The sequence below is a fragment of the Lagopus muta genome, chromosome 13 (genome assembly GCF_023343835.1).
Source record: "Lagopus muta isolate bLagMut1 chromosome 13, bLagMut1 primary, whole genome shotgun sequence".
In the NCBI taxonomy this organism is placed as follows: domain Eukaryota; kingdom Metazoa; phylum Chordata; class Aves; order Galliformes; family Phasianidae; genus Lagopus; species Lagopus muta.
The window spans coordinates 59,961-82,386 of NC_064445.1; the positions used below are offsets into that span (position 1 = coordinate 59,961).

The window sequence follows — 22,426 nt, forward strand, 5'->3', positions numbered from 1 at the left end:
CGGGCTTTGCCGCCCCCTCCCTCCAACCCTCTTCCCTCTCCCCTCGCTCCAGTCTGTCCTTCCCCCTCCATGCGGCGGGAGCGGTCGGCGTGGGGCCCGTGCCGCGGCCGCGCCGAGCCCCGCCATCGCTCGCCTTTCCGCCGCCAGATTCAGCGAGGAGCCACGGGCGGCGTCTGCAGCGACAACAGCGGGTGAGGCCCCGGCTGAGGAAAGGGGTGGCGAGGGAAGCCGTGGGGCGGCCGGAGGAGCGGCGGCGCCCTGGCGGTGGCGGACGCCCTTTCCCGGCGCGGCACGGGGGCTCTGCGTGTCGCGAGAGGACGGCAGGGCGCCCCCTGCTGCCCGCCGGCGGTCTCCGGGCTGGGCCTCGTTCGAGCCGCGGCCTTCCGCCGCTCGCACGCCCGGCTCGAGCAGGGTGAGCCGCTGCCCCGGCGTGCGCCGCTGCGTTGTTGGCTCTGGGCGGCCGCTTGGCCTACTGCCGCCTCTTCCCGACGGCGCCGCCGATGCTGCGTGGTCCGAACAGCTCCGCGGGTGCTCTGCGAAGCAGACCGGTGCGGGGCCGTGTGGGGAGCTGATGTGGTTATCCCAGCGGGGGTTTGGATCCGGGGGTCTCTCGTCTAGGCCTTTTCTGCCACCGTTCGCCAGCTGGGTGCAGAATCGGGGAATTTGCCTGGTTTCATTTAATAAGGGCAAAGCAGGGATTGTGAAGGCTGCGGTAGCATGCTGTTTAAGGTGGTGTTATGTCTCTGAACATAAGAAGGGTAGCAAGAAATTTGTGTTAATAGCAGCATATGCTTAAATAAGGAAATTACTTTTGCGGAGGGTACCTGATGATCACTACTTACATCCTTCTGTTTTGCTTTATACTGTAAATGTGAATTAGAAACTGATCATTTACTACAGTATAGAGGATGTTTACAGTCGTATTTCTAATTCATTCATTTGAAAACGTTATTTTGCACAGCTCTTTTCTAATTATCACTTAAACCTTTGGAGACTGTATTTCACAAGACTTGTGTAATTCTTTCCCAAGTCGCTAAACAATAAAAAGGAATGCAAAAGCTATATTGTGTCTTCTTAAGTTGATAAGTGTAGATCTAAATTAATTGTTTAATACATGCGTTATCTTTTTTGTTTTTTCAGTCTTCTAGTGTGTTTTAGTGATATGTACTGTCATGAATGGAAAGGAAGAATAGAAAGAAAATGAAAATTCTGCTTGTTCATGAATGTATATTCAGCATATTGGTAGTTCTGTGTGCCTGGGAATATGCAGCATTAGCATGCCAGATCCATCTGATTTCATATGCTTTGTGAGTTCACTAAAGTGGATGTCTGAAGTTGTTGCTTTTGTACAGGAAGTACCTTTAATTATAGAAATGCATCTTTTAATTGCCACATACTGTAAACAGCACTATGGTACGTAGAATTGAAAGGTAAATTTTACAAGTGTTCAAAACAATCTTTGAGTCTAGCTGGAAAACTACTTTAGTAGGGATGTGGAGGTAATTCTCGAACAGAACAATTGAACTGCTGTTGGAATGTGTTCTTTTTCCACTGTCATGTTTTCTGTATGTTCATCCTGTAACTGCTGATGTTTTCTGGACCTGTGTTGAGACAGTCTTCTATAATGGTGCTTACTGAGTTTTAATTGAAGCCCTCTGTAAAACTTCCTAAGTCAATTTCATTTTAAAAGCCTCTTTAAAATGTATTTTAAATTAAAACAAAAAAAAAACAAAAAAAAAAAACTAACATCAACTGAAGTCACCAATGAAAAAGATCAGAAACAAAAGATGTAAAGAGGATGTATGAATACCAGGGACACTTTATGTGCAGATGAACTAGTAAGAGTCAAACCTTACTGTCAACTGCAGTGAATAACTTTTGGCTTTCTGTTCTTCAGTCTTTCAGAATGCCTTTTTCCAATGCAAATTATTCCACTGTAGACATCTATTACTTCTGACTTTCCTAGCCAACTGAGCTGTCATTTTGTTAAACATTTATAGTTGTACTATAGATCTGTGAGTAGTAGGTCCCAAAACAAATCGCTTCCATCACTTAAACTCTATTACTGTTTACTTCTAGAGCAAAAGTACTGGAGCTCTTTGGAATAAGGAAGGCAGCAGGATGGAAGTCCAGTTATAGAAGCTAGGCTTGGAAAAGTGAAGAAAAATAATTTATAAACTCAGGAAAAATTTCTGGGTGTTGCAAGATTATAAACTGGTTTAATATATTGATTCATCCATTCTCATATTATAAAAAAAATAGGCTGATACCTTGAACTCACAAACAACGCTGAGACTACTCACCACTTTTGATTATGAAAGCTGCTAGACATAAAGGACTTTGAAGAACCATATATACATGACAGGACAAGAATGCATGTGTCTATATGTTGTATGTATGCTTTTTTTTTTTTTTGTAATTTTAGTTGAAAATACTATTTTTCCAGGCGTTACAAATGAGAAGTATATTTGAATAATAATACTTCACACCTGCTACTGTGTTTTGTTTGTTTGTTTTTGATAACCTGTATATGATGTTATGATAATGCAGGAGATTCATCTGGAAATAAGAAAAAACACCCTTACAAATCCGGGATTTCTGACACCACGACACTTAGTATGGTTTGATATATTTCAGATTTAGGGAAGAAACGGAGAAGTATGGAGCTAAGCAATAGATTTAGCTTTATTGTTCTGAGATGAGCAGTTGGTTCATGAGATTGGTCATAACAGAAACTTCATTTACTATCAATCTCCACTCAAATACATATATTCTTTCTATATTTAAAGTCTTCAGCTAAGTGTATTTTTGTTTTAAGGGTAGCTGCTTGTAACATTATAATGTGATGGAAGGTACAGCAATAATAGTGGGCTGGCAAAGTCTTTCTTGGGCTGCAGCAAATGAGGACAAGCCCAAACGCAGCAGCTGTGAATGCAGAATTGAAGGGGAAAAAAAATTGCTTCCCTTTGGAAGGTATCAAATACACAGGGATCTCTGGAGAGAGTCCCTCAGCTCCACTGCCAACCCTTAAATGAGGTCTGTGCAAGGGTGGATCCTGGCTCCATCCCTTCCATCACTCTGTACATTGCTTGCACCTAAGCTCCCCTGTGCTGGCCCTGCCTTCCCACCAGGTGCTCCATGACTGAGCATCATGACTGAGCATTCCTGCTACACTACACCTGTATTTAACTTTCTTAAATGACTTAGTTTTAACTTTGTTTGCTGGCATACTAGGTTGAATCATCATGTCAAAAGAAAAACTAGTCTTTACATTGTTTGCTGTGTGACTCCTTTAGAATTTCATGAGGATATAGTGGTCAATGGCTTAATGTCCAGATGGAGATCAGTGATGAGTGGCATCCCTTAGGGGGTTATGCTGGGGCTGATACTCTTTTATGTCTTTATCAACGACATTGACAGTGGTATTGAGTTGCACACTCGAAGTTTCTGGATGATGCCATGCCTGATGTGTTGATGTGCCTGAGGGATGGGATGCTGTTCAGAGAGACCTAGACAGGCCAAGCAGTGAGCACAGGAGAATCTCATGAGGTTCAACAAAGCCAGGTACAAAGTCTTGCACCTTGGTCACGGCAACCCACACTATCAAAACAAGCTGGGGGTCAAAAAAATTTAGCACAGCCTTGCCAAAAAGAACTTGGGGGTCGTGGTGGATGGTAAGCTGGACATGAATCAGCAATGTACCCTCACAGCCCAGAAAGCCAACCGTATCCTGAGCTGCATAAAAAGAGGTATGGTTGGCAGGTCAAGACAAATTATCTTGCTCCTCTACTCTGCTCGGGTGAGGCCTCACCTGGAGCACTGCATTCAGATGTGGAGTCCTCAGTACAGGAAAGACGCAGACATGGAGTGCTTAATAACAGGGTCAGAATATCAACCTTACGTTACGGCATAAAGTTTAAACTTATTTTTTTAGTAAGAGCATCCATAAGAAATTTAATGTGTTTATTCCTTTAACAAGCCCACACAGCCAAGTCATATAAAAATCAATTTCTTAGAGTTTTTAACCATGAACCACATGAAACCCTAAACCTAATTCTCCCCTCCTCCCTCCTTTTTTAAGGTTCTTTGCGAAGTCTTTTCTAATGGATGCTTTGTCCTAGCCTATATTTAGGTCATCTGTCTTTAAAGAGTGAAATATATGCTATAGCATAGGGATTTACTATTTCATTTTTGAAAGCAAAAATTTATTTTTCTTGGAGATGAACACTGCCATCACCACAGCAATGAAAGAATCTGAGATCAAAGAATAACTTAGATTGGAATGGACTTCAGGAGGTCATCTAATCCAACGTGCTACTTAAAGCAGATGAATTAGTGACTTGACATTGTTTTTACAATGGCAACAGACCAGAAAACTTCCAGTTACAAGATGCCATTAAAGCCTTCTTATTTATTTCTGTAAAGATAATGCTTGATGGTAACTCAGTGGGATGACTTTTTCTGCTTCTAACTCTTTGTTTAGCAGCTTCTGAAGTGACTGGTAGTATATCTGAAAGCATAAGTCCTACATGCTGAGTTTATCCTCCCACTTGGTGGATAGCATAGCATGCACATAAGGGTGCAGTCAGTATATTGAGAACTTTAGAAACTGGATAACCTTTCAGATTTCTGAAAGATTGTTTTATTACTGGGTGAAATTTTTAGTTAAAGGACAACAACCACAGCGTTAGAGGTGCCCTCCAGCTATACTGGATGCACCTTTCCCTTCCCCCTCAAGAAAGTCCAATAATTATTTCAAGATCCTGGATTTAGCAATGCCGCACAGCAGAGTAACCCCCTCAGTGCACTTTAACTGAGTATTTCTCCTATTGTTTTCTAGCTTGGCAGTAGCTCAGTAAGAGCCATTGTGGTTTCTTGGGAAGCTAGAAATAAGATTTTAAAAACGCTTTGTACAGTTAACAAACATACAGTTAGAAGAGTGGTGTGGTTAGGATGGTATTTTGCAGGTTTATAGTTAGATAATTTTGGTGGAAAGAGACAATCAAAAAATAAATGAAATGCTCACCCGTGTCCTAGGCTGGAGTAGAAACTCCAAAGGAAAGAATCTCCAGAAAGAGATTCTTCCCTAATGGCAGTCAGCCCTTAAGTGGGTCCAGGAGAGGTGCAGACAGGCTCCAACCCTTGCTGTCACACCGCTGAATTGCCTGCACCTGTGCTCCTGCAGCTGACTCAGCCCTTGCCTCAGGTGATCAGTCAGTGGTTCAGGCCATGACTCAACAGTTCCCATACACACTTGAATACAGCCTATTTGGTAAAGCTCCGTATGTAATCAGTCCAAATACTTAGTTGATTTTTTGAGAAAAACTTTGTCAACTTTTGATTCTTGCCTGTAGCCTGAAGTCATAGAAGAGACTTGAGAGGAAATGAGAAAGGTGCTTAAAAGAGATGTGAATTCATTAATTGTTACACTAAGTGATTACACAAGTGAAGTGTGTGAGGGAGCCTATTAGGAAAGGACGTGTTTGGCCATCTTCATTCTGGTGCCAAAGTCGTGCCTATTTTGTGCCACAAAAATTCTCATAGCAGTCTTGCAAGAGAGCTTTTCATACATCCAGAGCTTACATCAATCACAGCATTCTTCAGAACACAAAGGTAACAAGCAAAAGTATATTTGAGAACTGGTGCCAGTACTGGGGCTTCTGTTGTGATTGCTGTTTAAATCCAGGATCGTGTTCCTCATACAGATGTAACTTTAAAACAGTTGGTTCTCTTTGAGAATTAGATATGTTTGCCTTTTCATCTCTTTCATTCTCTTGTTTTTGTCTGGAGCTTCATCTAAAGGAGGTGACTTTAACAAAAGCAAAATTTGTTAAAAAGAGAGAGTGGATTTGAAATAAATAGATTCATCATAACAATTACATTGTTTTTCATTATTCTCATTGAATGCTACGTTCGCAGTCTGCTGTTTTATAAAGGAAAGCAGGACTTGAAACTTTCTGAAAGTAGGCCGCTTGTTAATTACTTTGGTTAGCTTGTCAACTCTTCTGTCAAATAGTTGAACTCCTATTCTGCCTTAAATGCTGACTTACAAAATCCTTCTATCCTCCATATTTCTCAATGAATTTTATTTAGTTATCTATATTTATCTAAACGTCCAAATTGACAATTTCCTCTAAAACATGCACTGCTGTTGCTTTTAAAATCTGTTTTTCCAAGGCTCCATTACGTTAGTTCATCCTTTCATAGGTCACATTGATGCTTACTTTGACAGACCTCTCAATAGGATTCCTTGAACACTTCTGATATAAGACAGAAACTGTGTGTATCCTGACTTTCTGACAAAATGCAGTAGAATCCATCCTTGATTTTAGAATTTTCAGTGCAGTAGATATAGGAAATGAAAAGCACAAAATAATCATTGCATAGAACCCTTCTGCATGTTTGTATTGACTTTTTTTTTTTTTTTGCATGTCTAGCTGCCAGTTTGCACTAAACTTAAGGAGGTGTCACTTATCAACTCTGGCAGTAAAACGTCTCTGAAACAGACTAAAATGGTTTGTATTAGAGTTTGTACATACAGGAACTCCACACCGTGTTGCTGAAGCAGACAGGCTGTTCATGCTGTAGAAGGCTATGAAAAACAGCTTTCTAATGAAAATTTTGGGTCACTCTTTTATTTTTTAAATCCCATCTAAAATATTAGTAAGATATTCAATCAATTACAGCTGCAAGTGTATAATATGGGAAGTAAATTTTTCACGTGTGGAGATATTGTGGAAGGGAAAAATAATTTAATTTGTGACTAAAGATTCAAAGTTACATGCTTTATCATTATCAATCTTAACATGGAAATTGAAATGATGAGAGAACTCTATTTACTTGTAAACAAAATTACTGTAGTCAAGTATTTTGCAGAATTTTACAAAACTTTTTTGTTTGTTTGTTTGCTTTAAAGGATCTTCATGCTGGTGTTGTTTATGCCAGAACATAACAAGCAAGGCAAATTTGCTCTAGTCTTGTGTCAACTTTGTGTAACTAGCAAACACAATGCAATTGAGTATGAAATTCGGGTGACTTTGGAAATGAAGAAAAAGTTCTGAGCTCTCTGACTGGAAGCTGAACGTGATGACGGCCTGGTCTATGGTAGGGAAACTGAAAATGGAGAAGAGGCACACCAGAGAAGAGAGAAATGTGGAACAAGATGCTGGGGAATGCAGCGCTGAATCTGAGGAATGGACGAGCTCAGAAAGCGAACCTGAGCAACCGTACTTCCGAAGCAGCTGTAGCAATATTCCATGGAGAGAAAAAGAGGCTTCCACTAAACCACATCGGCCACTCTGTCGCTCCCCGTGCTTGGATCGCCCAAGTTTTTCACAGAGCAGTATCACACAAGACTTGAAACTAGAGGAATGCAAAACAAATTTGGACAAGGAATACCAAGCTAAAATGGATTTTGCTTTAAAGCTTGGGTATGCAGGAGATCAGATCCAGGCTGTACTGAATAAACTGGGAGCAGATGCGCTCATCAATGATGTTCTGGCAGAACTTGTGAGACTTGGTAACAAAAGTGAATCAGAGGGACAGAACAGCAGTACCACTAATACTCTGGTGCCAAGAGGTCCTTGCCCAAAGGAAATAGCAAGCCCTGAATTGTCACTTGAAGATGAAGTTGTGGATAACAGTGATAACTTGAGGCCAATTGTCATTGATGGAAGCAACGTGGCTATGAGGTGGGTCTCCCTCTTGCAACATACGAAAAGAAAAATGACAAAAAATATTGATGTGAAAAATCTATATCGGTGCTGGGGAATTGAACTGTACTATGCTGTGTTTTGTTTTATTCAAGTCCTTAAGCAATACTGAAAAAATATTAATGTCCAGAGGCAATCGAACAGGGGAGTTAAAAATAGTTTAAAATGACATTAATATATGCTGATGGTACGTGCTGGACTTGAGAAAAGTTGAACTACTGCTGATCAAGCCTATTCAGAAGTCAAAGCAATTTAGCAATGTCAGTACAGGGCTATGCATGAGCTTAGCCTGCTGACTCACACAGCTGTGATACTTGTGAATTCAGATGTGCCTAAGCACAAGGCTACTTGAGTCTACACAACTCAAGCTGTGGTCAACATGGATCTGTACTGGGTCTTATAAGGGGTGGAGTTAATTTTCCCCACAGCAGCCCATGCCATGTTGTGATTTGCACTTGTAACTAGAGCAGCATTGATATTACACCAGTGTTTCAACTGTTGCAGAGCAACGCTGGCACAGCATCAAGATCATCTCTCCAACCCCACCTCCCTTGGCCGGTAGTCAGAGGGTGGGCAAAAGGTGAGGAAGGGACATCACCGTTGCAGCTGACATAAATAGACCAAGCAGATATTCCAGACTGTGACATCATGCTCAGCAATAAAAGCTCTGGGGAAGAAGGAGAAAGCCAACTGTATTCTGGGCTGCATAAAAAGCAGCATGTCCAGCAGGTCAAGGGAGGTGATTCTTCCTTGTGAAAGCCCACCTAGAGTACTGCATTCAGCTCTGAGTTCCCCAGCACAAGAAAGATGTGGACTTTAAAGTGGCTCATTAGAGGAGGGCCACAAAGTGGCAGGCCTAGAACACCAGTTCTACAAAGAAAGACCGAGAGAGCTGGAGTTGTTTAATTTGGAGAAGGCTCCAAGAAGATCTTTCAGTGCATAAAGTGGGTTTATAAGAAAGACAGACTTTTTTTTTTTAAAAACAAGTATATGTAGTGATAGGACAAGGGTTAATGGTTTTACACTGAACTAGAGTAGATTTAGATTAGGCATTAAGAAATTCTGCACTGTGAGGTTGGTGAAAAACTGGCACAGGCTGCCCAGATGGCCCATTCCTGAAAGTGTTCAATGTTGAATGGGCCTTTATGCAACCTGATATAATGAGAGACATCCCTGCTCATGGCAACACAGACTAGATGATCTTTAAAGGTCCCTTCCAACATAGACCATTCTATGATTCTGATTCTCATTATGTACACATTTGTCTTCCCAAGCAACCACTATACGTATTTAGGTCCTGCTTCCCAATAAGTGGAAGAACATTGGATGCTGATGAGAAGCGTTTGCTTCTGTGCAGTCTTTGCTTTTATTTCATTGAACTTCTGTCTCAGACCCACTAGGATTTATTTTTTCCTCCACCTCATTTTCTCCCACCTCTTACTAGGGTGAGTGGGAGAACAACTGCAGTACTTGTCTGCCTATTAGCATTAAGCTACACCACAAACCAAAAAGATATTTTTGTAAAGCAACATCACCAATATTGATTTTACTTTTTTTTTTTTAAAAAACTTTTTTTTTTTTTTAACTGTTTGTTATATTTTCAGTCTCTGTACTGCCTGAATAACTCCTGAGCACTGTGTGACAGCAGCTGGCAAAAATTGTGTACTCTTATTACTGCATACCTGTGAATACTCTGTTTATGAAATAAGTTATGTATGCATTTGAAAATATAAAAGAATATTATATTCTATGGAATCCAAAAAGGGTGCAGAAAATCACTTTAGCAATGCTTTTGAATTAATAATTGCAAGGATTTGGAATATGCTGGTTTTCTGTAGGCCTTAGTTATACTTCTGGTATTAGATACCTGACTGGCTTCATCTGTTTCAGTGTTACTTTCTCCAGTGTTTCGAGCCCAAGTAAAACACGTATTCCACTGCACTCTAGTAATCTGTGATGTTTTTCTCCAATAAGTAAAATTTTGATTTATAATCCATAGAATAATACTAGAGACCTCTTCAGTAAGATGCTACTCTCTTAATAATTCAGCATTCTTGTATAGGCTGAGAATACCAGAAAAGTGAAAGAATAATAAAGCTTTTGCCTTCAAAAAAGCTGCATTGATCATGCAAATTGTAGCCTTTAAGGTAAAAAAAAAAAACAACAAAAAAAACGTAATTAATGGTGCCTATGTAAGAACATTTCCACTTTCAGTGTAGATTTTTTCTTGAACATTTTTGGGGGATGCTACACAGAACCAACAGCTTGTCTCTGGATGGTTATGATAGCTGGATACTGCTACAAACAAATGCCAGTTGCTTTAATCTGTGGGAGACATTCCTAGCGTTTCATGTAGCTACAAGAATCTCCTTAATTACACCAATTGCTTGGACTACTCCCACATGTTGGGGCACCTATAGGAAAGTTCTCTCCTGTATTTCTCACTGCTAGCTTGTTCTCTCGGTTATTTCTGGTAAGAAGTGTCACATGGCTTTCATAGCATTCTGGAACGCTCCCTAGGAGCCCTACTCAACCGCTCTTTGAAAGCGAGGACACTGCTCCTCAATGCAGCATCACTGAGCTGATTGAGTTAATGCCTTCTGTGGCAAATGGAATAATCTGAATAAATTAATATAGAAATCCCAGGGAGAATATTGAACTGGACAGCTCCAATGCTATCTCATAGTTGACGAAAAACTGCAGTTGTCCTGAGGAAGCAGACAGTTCTGAATGAAAACGCTTTGAGAAAAGCACATCAAAGAGCATAACATTGGCTTACCAGTCTGCTCTTTTCAGATGCAATTTTAAGGTAGTTCACATTGCTAACTAAAGTGTGACAAAGGGGGATTACTGTTTTTTCTTCAGTAAGAGAGTCAACCTTACTTTTTTCCTTAAGTATTTTTTCTTCCTCAATATCACCATATGGAAACAATATATGCACTCTTTTTCAGGGAAAGAAAGCGTTAGCTTGAATCTAAATATTAAATCATTCATAATGCAATCTATACATCTTACATACGTAGAATAAATACTAAGAACATAATATTTACTGTATGTCCTCTCTACAGTTAACAAATGGACAGTTGAAAAAGTAGCACGGTTAGGAGAGCACTTTACTGGTGTTATAGTTGGAAAGATAACTGTGGTGGAAAAGAGACAATCAAAGAAGAAATGCTCACCCATATCCAAGGATCTAGGCTTGCAGTGGAAAGCTCCAAACAGGAGAGATCTCCAGAAAAAGATCCTTCCCCAGGGTCAGCCAGCCCTTAAGTGGGGTCCAGGAGAGGTGCAGCCAGGCTCCGCCCTTCCTGGTCACACCTGAATTGCCTGCACCTGCGCTCCTACAGCTGACTCAGCCCTTGCCTCAGGTGCCCAGTCAGTGGTTCAGGCTGTGGCTCAGCAGTTCCCAGTACAGTCCTCATATATTATTCAGGCACTTCTTAACTGTTTTCTGAGAAGATTTACAATAAACTTGAAGAATTGTGTTTCATATTTAACAAATCAACAAGTAAGGTAGACTAAATAAGATTTATAATTGATTCTAATTAGTGTCTATCAAATATCTATTTTTTCTTTACAAAAACTTTTAATGCCATTTTATGAATGGAAATGGTATTATACAGCTGCTTCAAACACTCAATTCTGTACAATTGTAAAGACTTAGGTATGTTGCATAAAAGAAGTTTTTGATTAGTTGGAGAAGGGAAGAAAGAGCTTGAAGAACTTTTACAGTAATTTCTCTCTAAAAGAAATAAAGTATTTTTTAATCTAGATGTTTTGAAAGCATCTGTTCCTCTTAACAGTCAGCTTCACTAGTTCATTTATTTTTATTATTGCTAACTTTTTTATAGCACTATTTTAGATGAGCTCAATTTTTTGAAGGTGAGTTTTTTCAATAGATCAGCTAATAAAATGAAAAAGTAGAAAAAAATTTTTGTAGCGTGATGGGAAGTGCAAGAATGACAGCAGAGCAGCAGAATTCCAGACTACAGTAAGGGAGGATTCACTTAAACACAACAGCAGTTAGCACAGAAACGAAGGGGGGAAGAGAGAAGGTGAGAGGGGGAAAAAAAAAAAAAAGAAAAAAAAAAAGCTGCTTTCAGATATACCCCACCTCCACTGCCAGCTCTTAAAGTCTGGAAGGGGTGAATCCTGGCCCCAGCCCTTCTGGTCACCCAGGTATGTTGCATACACCTGAGCTCCCCTGGGCTGACTCTTCCTTCCCACCAGGTGCTCCGTCACTGCGTCAGGCCATTACTTAGCATTTCTACTGCACTTTTGCATTAGGGTTATTCTATAACTGTTTTGTATTTGTCTGGTCTCTATAAATTCTATTTCCCTTATTTACCTACATCATGACAGCTTTAAAAAGAAAAACAACAACAATAAAACCCAGAGCCAAAACTTTTATGTTTGCTGTTTCTGAGCCTTCTGGTGTTTTTTTTTTGTTTGTTTTTGTTTTGTTTTTTGTTTTTTTTCTTCAGCCATGGAAATAAAGAAGGATTTTCCTGTCGGGGAATTCAACTAGCTGTTGATTGGTTTCTGGAAAAAGGACATAAAGATATCACCGTGTTTGTACCTGCATGGAGAAAAGAACAGTCTAGACCAGATGCACCAATTACAGGTAATAGGTCAAGATTTTCTTTGACTTTTTGGTTCAAGTAAATAAGCGTGTTACATTAAGACAGAACTGTGTCATTTTTCTAATAAGAACTACATGCCAAGCTGTGGCCATAGCGTTGCTTGCACTCAACTGAGAACAAAACAACTTCCCTGGTGAGGAGCAGTTAAGTATTTGCATCTGCAAAAAAAAAAAAAATTCTTTTTTTGAAATATAACTGGATTATGTCAGCACTCTTAAGAGGAGATACAATTTTAGCAAATGTTGTTAAGCGGACAGAAAATAATTCTTAGTTCCTGGGCTAGTAGAAAATAAGTAGTATCTGTCCAGGGACTCTTTTGTTAGTGCTATCTTGAACACTGAAGAAGCAGAATATATTTTGACCCCATTTGTAGTACTTACGTTTTACTCCAAGCTAACAAGAAGGCAGTAATAACTGAGTTATCATAGAATGGCCTGGGTTGCAAAGGCCCACAGTGCTCATCAGTTCCAACCCCCTGCTGTGTGCAGGTCACCAACCAGCAGCCCAGGCTGCCCAGAGCCACATCCAGCCTGGCAGGTCTGGAGCATCCACAGCCTCCTTGGGCAACCTGTGAACAGTGCCTCACCACCCTGTGTGAAAAACTTCCTCCTCATATCCAACCTAAACCTCGCCTGTCTCATTTTAGAACCCTTTCCCCCTTGTCCTATCACTATCCACCTTCATAAACAGCTATTCCCCCTCCTTTTTATACGCTCCCTTTAAGTATTGGAAGGCCACAATGAGATTTCCCAAGCTAAACAAGCTCAGTTCCTTTTCTAACTGTTCATGAAAATGGATATTTACAGGGGAGTACAGTGGTTATAAAGCTTAAATACAGGGTATTTACTTAGTGCTTTGAAAGATCAGAAATGTCATTCTCCTAGGTTTTTGTTTGTATTTTTAAATGAGGATTATATATGCACATAATAATAAAATTATTTCTCAGAAAAGAGGAAAAGTGTAATATTCCATGGGCTGTATTTCTTCACAAACGTTTAAAGAAGTTGCTTAAGTAAACTTATTTTACAGATCAAGAAATCTTACGGAAATTGGAGAAAGAAAAAATTCTTGTTTTCACCCCATCTCGAAGAGTTCAGGGGAGAAGAGTAGTTTGCTATGATGATCGATTCATAGTAAAGCTTGCTTTTGACTCAGATGGCATAATTGTATCAAATGACAACTATCGAGATCTTCAAAATGAAAAACCAGAATGGAAGAAGTTCATAGAGGAGCGTCTGTTAATGTATTCTTTTGTGAATGATAAGTATGTTTTTTCCTTCAAAAATTAAGAGAATTTGCCAATTCTGAACCCTCAGTAAAAGCTGAAATTCAAATTTCATTTCTTTCCCATTAGATTTATGCCTCCTGATGATCCTCTAGGACGCCATGGTCCAAGCCTTGAAAACTTCTTAAGGAAAAGGCCAGTTATTCCTGAACATAAAAAACAACCGTGTCCTTATGGTAAGTGCTTAAGCCATATAGATGTGCTCTGTTCAAAGGTAGGTGAAGCGAGCAATTAATTAACATTTTGGCATTACTAGCCATCCAAGCACCATATCCTTTTTTATATTTATCACGCACATATTAATAAAAATAATATAGCAAAAAATTAAGGCTATCACAGCTTTTTGCTATTTTTTTCTGGTTTGTATTCAATAAAAGAGATTTATAACTACACAGACTGTGTTAGGAATGTTTTATATAGCATTGAGTATGTTGTCAGTATTGAGCTCATGAATGGTAGGAACAAAAGTGATGCAGTGATATACCTGGTTACAGGTAGTAGCAGTCTGTGAATGCCTGCACATGTAATTATTCTTAACAATGATAATACAGAAACATTACAATTAAGAAAAAGTGAAAGGTATGAAGAAAAAGGTAGCGGGCAGTAGTATCAATGTTTGATTTATGTAACTTGAAATCACTTTTCTTACAGGTAAAAAGTGCACCTATGGGCACAAATGTAAATATTACCACCCAGAACGGGCAAACCAGCCTCAAAGGTCAGTAGCGGATGAGCTTCGAATAAGTGCCAAATTATCTGCTGTGAAAACAATGAGTGAGGGAGCCTTGGCTAAGTGTGGCACAGGGCCCTCCAGCTCCAAAGGAGAGATCAGTTCTGAAGTGAAACGCATTGCCCCAAAGCGTCAGTCAGATCCAAGCATTAGATCAGTAGCTGTGGAGCCTGAGGAAAAGTTAACAGTAGCCCGGAAGTCCGAGGCCAACTCTGTCCCATCTCTGGTTTCTGCATTAAGTGTACCAACGCTCCCTCCACCAAAAAGCCATGCAGCTGGTGCATTAAATACTCGATCTGCAAGCAGTCCAGTGCCAGGTTCCTCACAGTTCACGCATCAGAAATCCTCACTGGAACACATGTCCAGTGTGCAATATCCTCCAATATTAGTCACCAACAGCCATGGCACCTCAGTTAGTTACACTGACCAGTATCCCAAATATGAATCGTTAGGGGACCATGGCTATTATTCCTTACTCAGTGATTTCTCCAACTTGAGCATAAGTAGTATGCATAACACAGATTATTACGGGGCTGATATGGACCAGGGGATGTATTCTAGAAACTCAAGCCCCTGTCCTGACAATTGCTTAAGCCATACAAGTAATGATTCTTATTCCTCTTACAATGACTTGTATCTGGGTGTAGCAGATGCCAGTCCAGAAGATAATGTGAAGATCCACAGACTGACATCGCAAAATCGTCTTCAGCCTTTTCCCCATGGTTACCATGAAGCCTTAAATAGAGTTCAGAGTTTTGGAACTGAAGAGCCTAAACAATCCCTTCGCAAACAGTCTGTTTCCCACTTAGGCCTGCATGCCCAGCATCCAGTTGTTGGAGCACGGTCCAGTTGTCCAGGAGAATACCCTGTGCCTCAAAATATTCATCCATCAACTGCACAGTCAAGCCGTGCCTTGGTCATGACAAGAATGGACAGTATTTCTGACTCACGGCTTTATGAAAGTAATCCTACAAGGCAGAGGAGACCACCTCTGTGTCGAGAGCAGCATGCTAGTTGGGATCCGTTACCGTGTGCAACAGACTCTTATACTTATCATTCATATCCATTGAGTAACAACCTCATGCAGCCATGTTATGAACCTGTAATGGTAAGAAGCATGCCGGAGAAGATGGAGCAGCTGTGGAGGAATCCATGGATTGGGATATGTGGTGAGCCACGGGAGCCACATGTTATCCCAGAGCATCAGTATCAAACATACAAGAATCTCTGCAATATTTTCCCGCCAAGCATTGTCCTTTCTGTGATGGAAAAGAATCCCCACATGACAGATGCACAACAGCTGGCAGCTATGATTGTTGCCAAATTAAGAACAGGGCGTTGAAATATTATAACCTCTTTTGTATAAATGAGACTATACAGCACATAGGAATTGGTAGAAAAATTATATAAAGAAGGAAGTAGGCAAATTTATTGTAAATATTTTCTAATAAGGTAGGATAAACTTCTGTACACAGTAGTTGTTGTATATGTATTGAGGCACTATTTAAGAGTTGACTGTATTGTAAATTTTAAGATTTTAAAAATAGAGATTTTTAATAGTATTTTACAGGAAGTGCATACCTTGCTGCATGGATAGTTCATGAAGAACTACAATGTCACATTCAGTGTCTCAAAGCTTTTAATACAAAATTATTATTAGCAGTTATATTGCATGTATTAATGTACACTTTCAATTTGATTATAAATACCTAATTGGCCTTTCAAAGCATGCTGTATACGATCCCGGATGACTTCTAGGGTTTCAGCTTTGCCATTTGACGCCGCCTATTGGTACCTCAAATATTGAAGAAAAATAACTTGACAAAAATGATTCAATTTGTAAGATGCTGAATCTCTTTCAGCTTTTGGATGTTAATATTGTTGGTATTTCTTAAATTTCAAAACTGTTCCCCATGAGTTTATTACTGTTACTCCAGTCCAACAGAAGCCAAATGCTTCATTAAATTAGGACCAAAACATTAAGGAATATGAAGGCGTGATAAAACTAAAATATGTTTTAACTGTAGCTTCCCTCTTCAGAATTCAGAATCATCTGCTGCTCCAGATGATTAGAAAAGATGAAAGAAAATTGTCAGTTGTGTATGAATTGGATTACTCAGACTCCAATAGCAGGAACTGAAAGTTAATGCAGAAACTCATCTGTGTCTACAGCCCTTCTGTGGGCAAGGATGGCATTTAACATGCAAAACGGCCATAGAAGATCAACCTGTGAAAGGAGTGGGAGTGGCTGTTCCTTGAAAAGAGATGCTACAGTTCAGGTTTGTGGCAAAGCTTGCTTGGTTTTGCTCTTCAGATCCACGCAGAGGTGTGCATTTGCCTCATGACCGTTTCTAAAATTTCTGTTTAAACATGTGAGAAGATTTTGTGTGGCATTGTTTGCTCAACTGGTATTTTGCTCAGGGTGGGAACCTTTGTAGCTAAATGTCTCCAAAAGAGGCGTTTCTTGTTTTTTAAGCTGCACTGACTGAACGCCCTTTTTTGACTCCATTGTATATTTCAACATTTTGAACCATTACTAACTCGATACGTCTCGAGCTAGAACTTAATGACTTCTACTGTAGTTTTTTTCATGAAAGCTGAGAAGGCCTAGTTTATGGCCTTTTGTTTCTTCATGAGAAGGTGTGACACTGCCTAAATGTTTCTTACTGTGAAACACATGGAATGCGAGGCTGCAGTCAGGGTTGTTTCTGGTGTTTTGATAACGGCTTGCATGCTGCTTTCTCACTCTCTGTTTATCTAAGGAACAAAACATCATCATTTCCACATCTGCATTACTGTATAAATGATTGGTTTGATTCACGATATTGTTCAGGCTATTTATCATGGGCAAAACGTATTCCTGCAGGTCAAAAGCAACAAAGAAAACCATTATAGGTGCAATGACAGTTAATGTACTGATAATAACCACATCATTTCACACATGACAAATATTCTTCTGTTGGTACAAGGAACACATATAATGACCACATCATTACATATTTGAGTTAACTTGAAGGTGATTTGAGTTTACACTCAGTGTTTAACTATGTTTTAACTAGTTGTCACAGTTATCGTCACTGTTAATAGTAAATCTCTGGATACCTACAGTAACTGGAGGAAACAGATTGAACTCTTGACCAGTATCCAAAAACATTTCTTATTAACCACCATTTTAGATTTTTAATTTGCAATTAATTCTTATTCTCTTCTCTTGCATGGTATTAAGCAGCTGAGAGCAATGCCTCAAATAACCAGAAATGACCTTTTGTTTGTTGATACAAATTGTATCTCTTTTTCTTGATTGTATAAAAACTGTTTAAAAAAAAAAAAAACAAAAAAAAACAAAAAAAAAAACAAAAAACCTAACAACCCATAAACCTCTAGATTAACTTCAGTATTACATGTTCACCACCATGTTTGTGACACCATGTGTCACACAGAAGTAGCCCATGAGTAATTATGATTTTCTGTTATTTAAAATGGGCACTTATAGTTTATAGATGAGCGAGACAACTTCTCAGAACTGGTTTATTATGTGCACAGATACTGTGTGTACACCTCAAAGCATTACATGGTTACCTTTAGTCTATTAAGCAGATTCATCCTTGCACTAAACCTTATGTAAAAATGTTGCTGTTAACTCATCTGCATGTGTTTAAAATAGTAACAATATAATTACTATAGACCTTGCTTTATTCTAAACATGTTAATTTATAATTTATGTAGGCTTAAAATGAAGTTTATTTTGCACTCCCATTTTCCATCTTGCATGGAATTAAATATTTGTATGTAAAAACACGTTTGTCCCCTTTTTCTCCCACTATAAAGGTAAGCTATCTTAAGAGGGCTTGGTGGGTGTTTTTGATATTTTAATGTGTAGAAGCCTGAGCAGAAGTTACTGTGTGAAGCTGTGCGTGATTTATGGACAGTCATTCTTGTAGGACTCGTTGACTTGTTTTCATGTTCACGATCTTTGTCTTACTGATAAGAAAAAGGAATTATTCCAAACAGAAAGGCTAAGGTACTGCAAACACAGCATGCCATTTCTGTAAGGCACTCTGAAAGCTAATTGTCTTTTTATAAAAAGCTATTTGCATCCATCCTAGGCAGAGTTACTGAATGGGCAGTGTTGCCTTGTGGAAATAATTTGCAAACGTTGTGCTTGTTTAGTCCACCTTAGAGGAAATGAAGCTTTTATTTGTGATGTAGTCTTTCCTAACCCACCAGTTAAGTGACAATTCCAATATCTGCATCTGTTCTCAGATATGTTTACAAGCCAATTCAAAACACTGACTTAATCTTCAGCGCAAAAGCTTAGATTTCTTCTTACATGGAAGAGTTGATCTTATTAACACATGATCATAACTGTCTATATTGTGAATATAAGACTCTGTATAAATGCTCTGAGAGCATGGTATTTAGATGTTTTTAAAACTGTAAGTAAGCAGTTCTAGAAACTATATTTTAATAAAATCCAAAAGATTCTAGCTGAGGAACTGCAGAAAGAAAAAAAGCGCTAAGATGAAATCTTGCAAGGAAATAGCATACATCAGCAGAGCCAGTGCTTACTCTAGGCATTCTGAATAATTGATCTTTAGTCTTCAGCTGTATTACTTTCACATAATTTATCACTTAAGAGTGCATAATGTTAAATTCTTGATTCAAAACTCAAATGCTTTATTGGAAGTCAGCCTAATTTTGTGTGTTTTTGTCATAATTACATGTTAGTAATATATTAAGTTGGACATAGAGAATATTTGACTACTGTTAGTCCTGTTGTTGTCTTATTGAGCTACAGTAGTGGGCTTTATCCGTTTGTAGAATTAAACGTTACTGTTTAATTGTTGTAAAATTTTATAAATCTCTTTGGGTTATTTTGGTTGACCCAAATATAATGTAAGTCTCAATGACAAAATGAGTGAAAAATGGATGTTAAGCCAATATGTGGTATTTAAAAAACACTGTAGTAAGTGTGCAAACGCTCTAGATGCTGCTGCATGGATATCATTCACTAGCATGAGTCTGTTTAGCTTTTTGTAAAAATCTTTTAAATTTAAACTCTTAAAAAATTAAGTGGGCATATGGTTGCTTAGGCCAAGCAGAAGAATCCTCATTAAATACAACAAAAAACAAAGTATCTGTTTAGGAACAGATACTCTGAATTTTGGCATTTTGGAATTCTTACTGGTAAAGCCAGAACCTGCAAAGAATAAATATGAGCTGATAAGCCTATTTAAAACTTGGTTGGTTAGTGGTGTGCATGCATACCTGTGATGTCCACCAAGCTACTATCAGGAACATTCAAGGGAGCACGTTTTGAGTGCAGTCATTCTAAAAATTCCATGCTAAAAAGAAGGTATGAGCTTCATTTCTGTACCCATTTGCCCCACAGAAATACTGCTTTTTCTTGACTTGCCAAAAGTTAACGTGAAACACTGGTAGCACCAGACTCCTATTAGCCAGATCATGAGATCTGTCATTATTAGCGCTACAGTTCAGCATTCAGCATCAATGCAGCTTTTATGCACCCCTCCATAGGAGGCTGTGTGACAGAGCCATAGGATTGCAATGGTGTTCCTTGCAGTACTTAAACAGGAAAAAATACAGGTTTGCTGTTACTTCAGTTACTCTCATGCCAGTGTTTGCTTAGCCTTTGAAGATCCGTTACATAGTCTCTATGATTTTGGTCTTTGGTATTTTGAAGTTTGTAAACATACTAAAATTATTGAAAGGAATCAAAAACTAATACAGTCTATTACCTGTAGCCTCCCTGCTCTGTGTAGAAGGTTTGCACAGCTATTTAATACACATGAAATGTTATACTTTATATTTACCTATATAAAACCTGCTTATTTAATAAAACTGAGAGCCACTGGATAATTTGTTTCTAGCCTTTTTTTTTTTTTCCCCCCAGCCCTCTTAAGAGAGAGCCTCAGAAGAGCTTTTTGTCCCAAACAACTGTCACAACACATCCAGGCTATATCTCAACACTCCTTGTTGATTTACAGGAAGAATACCCAAATTGTGAAGTCATATAATGCTCAGCTTCTGTGTTTAAATCTGCATAGAAAAAGGATGAGAGTAAGGATGCTCCATTTTAGTTGAAAAAAAGCAGAGGAGAAACTTCTTTGTGTTAATTAGGTTCCACTTCTCATCAATCTTTCTATTAAATCAATTTTCTTCATCCATTTCAACACCTCATCATTTCACTTTTCATGGGAAGGATACAGCATCACAGTGATTTGATTCGAAATTACTTCAACTGTTTTGGGGAAACAAAACAGGGGAAGGAAAATGATATAAAAGGATCACCTTTATCTGTATCTCTATTTGCTCAAACTTCTACCACTACCATGTTTGCTTTCACAATAACCAGGAGGATCCAGGTACTTCAAAAGACAAAACTATTACAAAACATTAAAATACACATATTACAAAGTTTCTTCCACATCTCCCTTTATGGTTAGTCAGAACAGCCCTCACAGACACTTCTACTGAGAAGCATTAGATTCCACAGGATGCTCTTGCTGCTCCAGTTTTCTCCCCAGAACTGTAACCCTTTCTTAGCACAGGAGGTCCGTTGGAGAGTGACTGCTCTTATCATTCAGGAAGCAAAATATTTAAGACTTGAACAGGCAGGAATAAGTTACCGTAATGATTCCATTGTTGCATTATGTGAAAGTGATGGTCCCAAGGCCACAGCTTCCTCAGTGACTCTCATTTGCATCATTTATCCTTGCAATCTTATGTAAAGCTCCAAAATAAAGACCGAGAGGGGACCTGATCCAGGTCTATCAGCATCTAAGGTGTGGGGGGCAGAATGGCGAGGCTGGACTCTTTTCAGTGGTGAGTGGAGACAGGACAAAGGGAAATGGCTGGAAACTGCAGCACAGGAAGTTCTGCACCAATGTGCGAAGGAATGGCTGTACAGTGAGGTGAGGAGCACTGGAACAGGCTGCCCAGGGAGGTGGGGGAGTCTCCTGCTCTGCAGATGTTCAAGACCTGCGCGACCTGCTGTAGGAGCTGCTTGGGCAGGGGGTTGGACTCCATGAGCTCTGCAGCTCCCTTCCAACCCTTACAATTCTGTGATTCTGTGAAAATTATTATTATTTTTAATCTCCAGTCCCTTCTAGAGCTTCACTTGGAGGTGGTATTGCAGACAGTAGAAACCTGTCTGGAAAGAAATTTACAGAGGGGAAAAGGCAGACTCAAGCAATTTAAAGCAAAGGAAAAAATTAAGCACTGAAGGAATACATCAACACGGCCTTTCTTAGTCCCCCCTCAGAACACATTTCTAGTAAGCAAACTAATTAGCATTCTGAAAAAGAAATTTTACTGAGTGCCTTTATCAAGGGAGGAGAAGTTGCATATAGCATTTGTTAGCATGCTTTCCTTTTTGAACTGTTGTTTGCATCTCTTTAGAAGTATAAATAGCACATATAATAACAGTGTTAGCACCTAATGAGAACGGTAACTATAAGGAATTAAAAAGATGCCACTGCACAATGCTGCACTGACATTTTCCTGTTTGTTTAGTTTCTTAACTACTGCAAGTTATTAGACTGATTCAGACAAAAGCTCTGTCTTAAACCCCTGGAAGATACACTCCAACAAATTATTACAGAGAAATCTTGAAATAAGTGCTTCAACTCCTAATTTTTTACAAGTAATTGTAGAAGCTGCTAAGCAACAAGAACATTTAATACAAGTTAACACAAAGAAAACTGAATTCAGGGAAAAAAAGCTGCAAATGCTTGTTCTCATCAATTATCTAAAATAGCAACCAAGTCCATTTCCACATGCTAGCTTATCATGCTAGCTTTACAGCAAAGAGACTTTTCAACCTCAGCAAAGTCATGAATATAAATAACACCAGACAGAACTCACCTTCGTTTGAAATCGTAGCTAGATGAAAATTATAGCATGACCTTATGCTGGCTAAATAATCCAAACTAACAAATGACAATACTGGTGTCACTGAAAGGGAAGGGCTCTCAGTATTATGACCAACAGGAACCAGCAGACCTCTTCCAGAATATCCAAAAGAAAAACAGAA

At 39.1% G+C, this 22,426-nt stretch overlaps 1 protein-coding gene across 1 annotated transcript; it reads left to right on the forward strand.

Annotated features, from left to right (window-relative positions):
* The first annotated feature begins 78 nt into the window (after positions 1-78).
* ZC3H12B (zinc finger CCCH-type containing 12B) lies at positions 79-22,342 on the forward strand. Its single transcript, XM_048959170.1, has 6 exons — positions 79-191; positions 6,917-7,691; positions 12,197-12,336; positions 13,385-13,619; positions 13,710-13,816; positions 14,292-22,342. The coding sequence occupies exons 2-6, from the start codon at positions 7,087-7,089 to the stop codon at positions 15,710-15,712; spliced, it is 2,508 nt and encodes an 835-aa protein (XP_048815127.1). The 5' UTR covers positions 79-191; positions 6,917-7,086; the 3' UTR covers positions 15,713-22,342.
* The last annotated feature ends 84 nt before the right edge of the window (positions 22,343-22,426 follow it).